Genomic DNA, 9,630 nt, shown 5'->3' with positions numbered 1-9,630 from the left:
TTATGTAGTTCAATAAATGTGACATTTCATGAATGTGGATTTAATAGTTTTCAACCGACAGAAAAGAGAAGGCAAAGGTCTAACAATTGGATTTGAAAGGGGCGGTGTTGTAGAAGTGCAACATTAACTGCTTCATTTTTCTTGTTAGGGATTATGCAGTGGTAGTGGAATGTAATAACTGTGTCATTAAAACTTCCTTTTAACAAGGCCTATTGCTTGTATAAAAGTCAGAAAAGAGTAATCTCTTCCTCTATTTGTTTTCCAATAATACAGCAAAACATAGAGGTTTCTCGGCTTAAACTTGTTCTCAGGGTTTTGAATCGACAGCTTGTAAAATATTGTGGGGCCCAATATACTGTTGCTTCATATCGTGCACATCATTATTCTAAAGGTCATCAGTTTATTGTACATTTATTAAAGAAATCAAGCTGCAAATCCAACACTTCCACATGAAAATATTAGCTAAATCCCATGGAAAAAGCAATGCCTGGGAGACGTAATACAGAGAAAAAATAATCAAAATTGTCAGTTTATTTTACGGGTACCTGAAATTTACAAGACACAGGCATACACTTTAAAGGTGAGTTTTGGCATTTGCTAACAATGTAAAAACCCTGTATGATTAAAAAATATATTTCCATTTCACCAACACCCCTTCCTCCTGTTCTGAGCCTTAGTTATTAAGATCTTTGTGGGTTTCAACCAGAGACCATTTTTTCTTTAACAGCACCTGTTATTCCTTAACCATTTTAGTCATCTGTGTTCGGTGTCACCATTTGCGAATTGTGTGTGTGTGTAGAGCCAGGAAAATCGATCAATCGAAAATTCTCCCAGACAGACATGCATTAATCAGTCTATTTTCCAAGTGTTATTCAAATAGGAAAAAAACTCCTCACTGTCTCGTCAGGAATAAGTTCACTTTCAAAGAAAGGCATTTCATTGGAGAACATTTTGTGAACAGTTTTCTGTAGGGGAAGCGGGCTTGGAGGAGTATTCCTTCTAGCACGTAACTACTAACTAGAGAGGGAGTAGCGGGCCTGCTTCAGTAAGGAAGGCGAGCGTAGTCCCTGGGCTCGAGCATTTGCTTTCCTCCACGTCCTGAATACACAAAACTGGGGACCGATCAGCAAACTATACACACAGTTTTAAATATGAAATCGATGGGATCCAGGTGGCGCTATTAAAGAGGAAAACCAGCGGAGGCTGCGGTACTGCTAGGCAGGCAGCTGTGCTTGTTCTCTGCTGATAGTGTGGAGGAAGTTGGATCCCAGCGCCTGAAATCCCCTTCTGATCCGGTGCGTCTGGCGCCTGGCCTTCGGCGGCTCAGCCCAGCTGCAGGACACCAACCATCCCCTTTGTTTACTGTCGGGTCGCCGCTAGCTGGAAGCTTGGTGCCTGAGGATTCCATGTCTGACGAGGTGACGAGAAGTGCAGCAGGAAATAATGCCTGCATACCTAATTCCCTGTCCGGGACCCAGCCCGGTCCTGGGGGTGCCCAGGGCCTGTCAACAGCTCAGTTAGGGCCTGGGGAGCTGTCCTGATAAACTGAGCAGCTGGAGATATGGAAGATTAAGGAGTCTCCGTAGCCGCTCTTTAAATACATCAGCAGCTCCTTCGGATACACTGTGGGCTCGCGGGTTGGCGATTCAATCAATACGTGTCAAACAAGCCACGCTGGAGCTGTGTTCTCACTACTCCCGGGAGAGCCAGACCGGCGCAGCGCGGCTCGGCCCTACAGCAAGCCACGAGGGCGTGTCAGGACTGGGTGCTCACCTCCGGCGCTCACCTCCTGCTACAGGCGGCCCCAATCACCTGTCCTAGCCAAGCAGCCAGTGACACCTACACTGAGGTGGCGAGTCCGGACCCCTTCAGGGCGAAGGACACAACAGTGGCAGGAGTGGCGTGGCTCCTGGAAAATCCGACAGGGAGGGGTCGGGGTGGCTCCTGCCGTACAGCTCTGCTACCAGGGATGTTTGCCCAGCGGAAACCCTACCTTTGATCACCCCGAGCGGGCTGCAGAGCTAGTAGCCGACCCCCCTCCCCCCCGCAACTGTGGCTGGAGCTGTGCTCGGCCAGGGCTATGTCCTGTCCTGGTATAGCTCGCAGCTGCTCCTGCACAGCCAGGATGGTCACTGCATCAGTCAGAGACAAAAACGCCATCCACATCCAAAGAAAGGAGCGGGAGCCTGTCGGTCACTAGGACCCGGGGAGCTTGTGTGCAGCGAGGCAATAAATGCCCCCCGATAGTACCATGAGAGAGGGCCAGAGCAGCAATCCTGGGTCAGACCAATGACCCATTTAGCTCAGCATCCTGCCCACAGTGCCCATGGCAGATGCTTCCAAGGGAACGGACAGAACAGGGCAATTACTGAGTGATCCGGCCCCGTGCCCCAGTCCCAGCTTCTGGCAGCCAGACGTTTAGGGACACCCAGAGCCCGGGGTTGCCTCCCAGCCCATCTTGGCTAATAGCCACTGAAGGACCTACCCTCCCTGATCTCAGCTAATTCTTTTTTTTAAACCCGGTTATACTTTGGGAGGGATTCGGCTCCGCTTTCTGCTCCCACTTGCTCCAGCGAACATTGGGCTCCAGCGCTTGTTGATTGGCACCGTGGGGAGTTTGCTCAGGGGGAGTGTTTGCCGATGGGGGGGGGGGGGCTGGCTTTCCCCTGCCTGGACAGGCTCATTGGCTAGACACAGCACTGGCAGGAAGGGGACAGAGACCGGGCGGCCCCGCCCAGCGCCAATAGAAACCTATTGAAGGGTAATCTGAGCCCGGAGAAATTCGCTGCTGCGGTGCAGGCATCAACCCCGAGGCTGGGGCTGCTGTCGGGCGGGGTGCTGGGGGGCGCGTGTCTCTGTGCCCGGCCAGGCAGCGCGGCCTGAGGGGGAAGGGAGGGGAGCGCCGAGCGCGGCGGAGCCATGCAGTACCAGCACCCGGCCTCGTCCCCGGCCGCCGCGGCCATGGGGGTGAGCGTGCCGCTCTACGCGCCCACCCCGCTGCTGCAGCCCGTGCACCCCACGCCCTTCTACATCGAGGACATCCTGGGCAGAGGGGCCGGCGCGCCCCCCGCGCCGCACCCCCTGCCCTCGCCGGCGCCGCCGACTCTGCCGTCTCCCAACTCCTCCTTCACCAGCCTGGTGTCCACCTACAGGACCCCCATCTACGAGCCGACCCCGATCCACCCGGCCTTCTCCCACCATCCTGCCCTGGCTGCTACCTACGGCGGCAGCACCTACGCCGGCCCCCTGTATCCTTTCCCCCGGACCGTGAACGACTACACCCACGCTCTGATCAGGCATGACCCCCTGGGTAAGCAGCGCCTCTGCTCTCTCCCTCCTCCTCGGGCTTCTCTCCCCTCCTGTCCCCTCGCCGCGCCCTGCACTGGGTCCCCGCGCGGTTGGGTCCCAGCAGGGCCGTCGGCGCTTCTGCATTTCTGCTGCTGGGGGCTGCAATTGAAAGTCATTGAAACTCTCCCTGGCCTCAGTCTGATTTACAGTAAACTGAGAAGCGCTGAGCTCTCGCGTTTGGAGCCAGACCGCAGCGCCCGCCCGCTGGTGACTCAGATTTGTTTTCCTTCAACCAAGTGACTCTGAGTGTCCTTAGTAATGTCGTGTGTGGTTTTAGTGGAGAGTTTTAATTGTAGTGAAAAATCGTATTTCAGATCTGAGACTTTGCCTGCACATGACTTAAAACGTTTGGCTGCTGATTCTGATCTCACTGGGACCCGAGTAACTCAGGCGCACTCGTGCATCCCCTCAATAAGTCAGATCAGAATCAGGCCTCCGGTCACTCTTCTATTGCAACCCCCAGGACGGTCCCTTCTCTACTCCGCTCAGCAAGGCTGAGATCTTCAATCCCTTGGGGGCTGAGCCCAGCCTCAGCCGGCGTATTGATAGCTGCAGCACTTGTTCTTACTGATTGCAAAACTGGACCTGACTCACCAAATTTGTGCAGTGAAAGAGGCTGACCCTTTCCGTTCATACAGGAAATCTTGAGCTCTCGATAGGAGTAAATCTGGTTTCAGAAGCTGTTAAGTGTTTTCCTGGCTGCCTGAAGCAGGCTCTTCCCCGGGAGTCGTGCACACTGCTGATTATTTTATCGACATCCTCAATACAGACAAATTCAGGAAACACTCGACTTCTGATAGCCGGGATCCGTTTTTCTGATATTGTTCATTTCCTCTGTGTGGGATGTGACTTTATGACAGCTAAAATAACCAGTTGCTTCCTATTTTTTGAGTCTGTTTTGCACCAGAATTACTAAAGCCTGACGCAAGCAAAATCTCGAAAAACAATGCTGCATTTCAAAGGGTACAGACAGAAAGGCAAACAGTGACTCAAAGGCTCTAACTGGAGAGTTACTGGGACCAGGGACACTGCAACTTGTTTTATTTGGTTTGATGTAATTAAGTGTGGATTGCTGCACCTCCTTCCATATACATTGCACAGACCCAAGAGCTACATTTCGATTGCTAATGTTAAGTAATTAACCCCCAATTGCCTATGCCCCTTGGGGGGGTCTCCAACAACTAGCGTTTGGTGTTTAGCTACAGCATCGTTTGTGTGATTAATAAGGATATACAAAATACAGATAAAATGATAGAGTCCACGTTAGGTATCTCCACAGAAATGCTGCTAACCCGTGTGGAAGGTGAAGTAGACAGATAATGACAGTACTTTCTAGCACAAACCATTGACAGACTCGAGATAGTGAGGACTTCAGTGAGGCATGCACTCAGCATGCGGGCAAACATTTGCACAGAGAAGGCAAGGTAGTTTCTTTGGGTTATTACAGTGAAAGAGCAGAAGGAAGCAAAGTTTTTTTTCTCTCTCTTTTCTTTGCGAGATAGACCAACAGGAAACACATTGACGGAAATGTTGCCATGGCCCTTTGGGTGGCTTTAACTGGTCTCCTCTGCTCGACTGATGTAAAAATCAGAGGCGAAAGATCAAACTAAGGCTGAAGAGTCCGCGTGCACTGAAAGCGAAGCGCCTCAGAGCCACACTGCACCCAGCACTTGTAGCCCTCCTGGCGAGGGGGGTACACAGCGGGCAAAGCCGGTCTGCTGTGCAGTAAGCTCTGACCAGTGGGGAAACGCACCGGCTTCCCATTTGGGAAGCGAGTGTTTCTATTACAGAAAAGGGCCCCGGGGTATCAGAAACAGACGCAGCAGTGTGTATGCGGCACCCACAGCAAACGCCTCCCCCTCTGTTACCCTGGGACCCTCCGAGGGCCAAGTTTCTCTGCAGGGCGGGCATAAGCCCCGGGACTGGAGCCCAGCCCCAAGCCGCGGGAGAGACAAGCCCCAGCTACTGTCTGCCACTAACGTGCAGGGATTGTGTCTCTTTTGAAGGGAAGCCCTTGCTCTGGAGTCCCTTCATCCAGCGGCCGCTGCACAAGAGGAAAGGGGGGCAAGTTCGCTTCTCCAATGACCAGACCATCGAGCTGGAGAAGAAGTTTGAGACCCAAAAGTATCTCTCGCCGCCGGAAAGAAAACGACTGGCCAAGATGCTCCAGCTCAGCGAGAGGCAGGTGAGGCCAAGCAAATCCCCCCCACACGTGGGAGCACAGTACGGGGCTGCCTCCCGTAGGCCCCACAGGATACACATGGGGGGCCCTGCGCCTTTGGGAGCCAAGGCCGTAACTCCTCAGTGAGCGCTCCTCTTTACCGCTCTTTCAACCAGACAGGGCCGTGTAAATCCCTGCGTGTTCCGCAGGTTTGAGTTACTTCTCCTGGGGTTAAATTCGGCTCGCAGTGGCATGGGTTGAAATCAGGAGTGACTCAGACGTTTTCTGCATTTACGCTGGGGTCGCTGAGCAGCCCTTTTTTGCTGCTTGGTTTTTCTTTTCCCTCTTTTTTCGCCCTCACCCGAGCAAATGGACTTTGTTTTAAGCTGAGCCTGGGATATACCGAATGTGGGACAACGTTGTGCCTTTTTCTGTTGTTTTTAGGTCAAAACTTGGTTTCAGAATCGCAGAGCTAAATGGAGGCGCCTAAAGCAGGTACTGGGATGTTTCTGTTTCTATAGAAATAAGTATTTTAATAATCTTATCTTAGAACGTGATCGCCTATTCCAGCTTGTATGCAAAAGTCATTTGAAAGGCTGTTTAACCTCTTCACCTTGATTAAAAAGGCAAATAGTCATGCTGGAATCCAGGATGGCTCGTTCAGCCAGCACTAATGTTAAAAGCGCCTAATGTAGTTCCTATATCAATTATGCCTGGGCTTTCACACACTGCTATTAAAACTCCACACTAATTGTTTTGTAAACCCATATGTTGTTTATCTAATTAACGCAGAGAAGATAAGTAAATTGCTTAGGCAGTTGTCTTTGGGAGAATATTTACTAGTCCTTTTAATTACACATTTATAGCAAGTACAGGCAGATTTATTATATAAAGGCTGGAAAATAAATATACAAAAGCCTGTTTATTGTTTTGAGCCCTAGGAAAAAATAATTAGCTTTTGAGTTCATTTAGTTTAGGTCAGTCACTTACAGCCTATTAGACTGGAAATTATAATACTTTCCCTCCCATCAAATAAAGTGTAGTCATATCACTAAATCATTATATATCTGATCCTGCAGTTTTTTATAGGGTTAAGCTTCCATCGAGGTATCTGATAAAGGGCTTTAAAAATTATGTAGAAAAGAAAAAGATGAAAAATTACAACATCGTGTTCAGTTTAATCCTCCAATAAACACAAAGTGAGGATTTGTTTTAAATCATACTATTTTTCATTAGTAATTGGGGTAGGGGGGTTATATGTTAATAAAAAACAAAGATTAACTGCAGTGTGAAGTTGTTGGCTATGTTTACTATATGAATATTTTTGGGTTTCACCTGTTCCTCAATCTACTTTTATTAATAACTCTAGGTTTATGTAGAGCTGTACTTATTGCTATAGAAATAATTACTTTCAAGGAAGTCATTTTCCCTGAGAAACATAAAATGGGCTGACTCCTGCTCTAAAATATCCGGAGACATCTGGTTACCTGGGATATTTTAAGTCACTGCCTCCTTTTTAGTCAGTCAGATCCCTATCCGAGGTACATTTCCACCTATTCTTTCTCTTTGCTCTAGAAAGCTTCATGCCTCCTGAATCATTTTGAAATTAGCATTTTTAATGTCTGGTTTTAGGTTTAGGATTATTATGGTTGGTAATTTTCTCATTTCTTTCCTATGACATGAAGGGCCTTGGTTCCACCTCCCATTGAAGCCAAAGGCAGTTTTGCCATTGGTTTCAATGAAAGGATAATCTGGTCCAGAAAGAAGCAGCTGGCCAATTTTAAGAAACATTTTCTGAGAACAAAATCACTTTCAAAATGCTCTTGGATCAAGGTTCTCGCTGGGAGGTATTTGAGATGATGATGATGATGATGATATTGCCTGGGAGCCTGGTGTTACTGAGCCCATGACAAAACTGCCAGTGACTTCAGTGGGAGCAGGAACAAGGCCATATGGATCCCTTATGTTTGTGATGCCTCTTAGCTGTGCTGTCCCATCTCATTTTGGTACCAGCACAGTTCCTCCTTCTTTTATGATCCTTTAATCCCATCTGCTCAGTGGGACACTTTTATAAGGAAGAAGTGCTCACAGCCGTACACATGCATTTCCATAAGCATTTAACAAGCAGACCAGCGCATTGAATCGAAACAGCCCAGACCGCCTGAAAATGCCTCAGAATTGTAGGCTTAGAAGGAACCCCCTCAAACAATTCACTTTGCCTCACAACACTGTCTTGACTCACGGGTGTTCTGATTGTGTTGGCTATATTTTGGTGTCAAGCTGGTTGTTTACTGATTAATTTTAGGAGAACCCTCAAGGCAGCAAAAAAGAAGAAACTGAAAGTGTAGACAGCCACTGTGATAAAAGGCAAGAGAGCTGTCTGACCCCTGAGCAGAAGAATAAAGAAGTCTCTCTTGATGGGTCTCAGTACACCCCTTCACCAGTCTCTCAGGAGGACCTTGAGTCAGAAATCTCAGATGATTCAGATCAAGAAGTGGACATTGAAGGTGATAAAGGCTATTATAATTCTACCCACTAGTGGCTCCACTTTTAAGAATGGACCCCAATTCAGCTTGCACTTTAATAGGAGCTGGCTTGTAAAGAATGTTTTGCTACAAAAGAAAAACTTTCACCATTTCTCAGAGACAACCACTTAGTTTTGTAAATCTAAAAACAAACTATTTTGTGCAGATAGTTGATTCATGGGCAGATCTTTATTTTGGATAAAAGAACAGATTCATGTTTTGTATTTAATTTGTAAGATATACTTGTACATTGATTAATGTTCTAACTGAAATATAATAATACTATGTCCTGTCTTTACTGACTTGGGTCTGATCCAGCTCTCTTTATGCAGTCAGGCAGAACTCCCATTTATTTCAACTTTAACTGGGAAGTGAGTGTGAACTGCAGGGCTAAGGACCTTTGTATGTATACACAAAATGTAGCTTAAAAGAATAGACGGTCTTTTAAAAGTCTCCTTTCCTATCAGAGGAATATATTTAATGAAATGGAGAGGGATTTGATAATTCTCATCAAGTGCCTTATACCTTCCCTCTCATGACATATATGGTGCTTTTCTTCAAGACATTATTCTATTTATGCTACAGGTCATTTGTAAAAGCTGATTTTTACTTTTATATTACACACAATACATATATACAGTGCCCTTTTGAATCTGGGGTCCCTGGAGATGTTGCCTTGAAATCTGGCTGATTCTATTTGTAGGAGAAATATTTTTGATTAAAATCTATCAAGCTGGTTTTGCCTGATTTATAGTTTACTTCCTCTGTTTCACAAGAAAATGTGACAAATGATAGGGCCCCACTGCTGGAGAAAAACTGACGTCAGCTGCTGGATAGTAAGGTAGGCATACATTAGCAGTGGGAAGTTAATGCCTACTGTATACATATCTATCTCTGTATATATTCCTTTGCTTTACAAGTCTTGCGGTTTTATACCTCACATTGTTCATATTTTGTACATATTTGTTTATTGTTTTAAAAAAGCCACAAACTGGTATTTAAATTTTTGTTTAAGAACTTGTCTGTGAAATAAAACTGAACTCTGGACCACCCCAGATATTGGACAGTCACTTCTTTGAAACAGGCATGTTTGCAATAGAATTTATGTTACTTTTCCAAAAAGCCTTTAACCAACTCCATTTCCAGCCTCTCATACAACTGAGGGGGTTGGGGGGAAAGCAAGTTTCCTTCCGAGTTTATTGGTGGGATGGGTCGGGAAATTGACTTCCTGGCTTTAGAGGATTCTGAGCAGCTCCATGCTCAGAACTTCTCCGTTGAATTTGGGATTACTTTTCTATTACAGCTTGCAGCTCCGCCCTTGTGTTTTATACAGACAGTAAAAAATACCATGCCCCCTGCCTACCGGAATACAGAGCGAGGTGGAACATTAACCACCGAGAGAAGGGGGGGGGGGGGTTTCAAGTGTGTCAGTCTGTTGTAAAGGTTTACAGGGAGCTCTTAAGTGATCCAAGTATTTGGAGAGAGGAAGAAAAAGGGAAACTTAAATCAAAGTGAACGTGGGGTGGATTAAAAATGAAAACCTTTGTGGCTCCCTGGGGAGGGGGATATTGATTTCCCTGGCGCTGCCCAGCTCTG

At 47.2% G+C, this 9,630-nt stretch overlaps 1 protein-coding gene across 1 annotated transcript; it reads left to right on the top strand.

Annotated features, from left to right (window-relative positions):
- Positions 1-2,798: 2,798 nt before the first annotated feature.
- On the top strand, positions 2,799-9,089 carry HHEX (hematopoietically expressed homeobox). The gene is made up of 4 exons (XM_048858919.2): positions 2,799-3,310; positions 5,355-5,533; positions 5,954-6,004; positions 7,815-9,089. Exons 1-4 carry the CDS (start codon positions 2,920-2,922, stop codon positions 8,046-8,048), a joined length of 855 nt encoding a protein of 284 aa, XP_048714876.1. The 5' UTR covers positions 2,799-2,919; the 3' UTR covers positions 8,049-9,089.
- The last annotated feature ends 541 nt before the right edge of the window (positions 9,090-9,630 follow it).

This window comes from Caretta caretta, chromosome 7, assembly GCF_965140235.1.
Source record: "Caretta caretta isolate rCarCar2 chromosome 7, rCarCar1.hap1, whole genome shotgun sequence".
NCBI classification, from domain to species: Eukaryota; Metazoa; Chordata; order Testudines; family Cheloniidae; genus Caretta; species Caretta caretta.
The sequence above is the reverse complement of the archived record's forward strand: the minus strand, read 5'-3'. Positions and strand labels throughout refer to the sequence as shown.

Coding starts and splice junctions, on each gene's coding strand:
- HHEX (XM_048858919.2), top strand. CDS start 2,920: ATGCAGTACCAGCACCCGGCCTCGTCCCCGGCCGCCGCGGCCATGGGG. Junction 3,311..5,354: donor GATCAGGCATGACCCCCTGG/GTAAGCAGCGCC, acceptor TCTCTTTTGAAG/GGAAGCCCTTGCTCTGGAGT. Junction 6,005..7,814: donor AATGGAGGCGCCTAAAGCAG/GTACTGGGATGT, acceptor GATTAATTTTAG/GAGAACCCTCAAGGCAGCAA.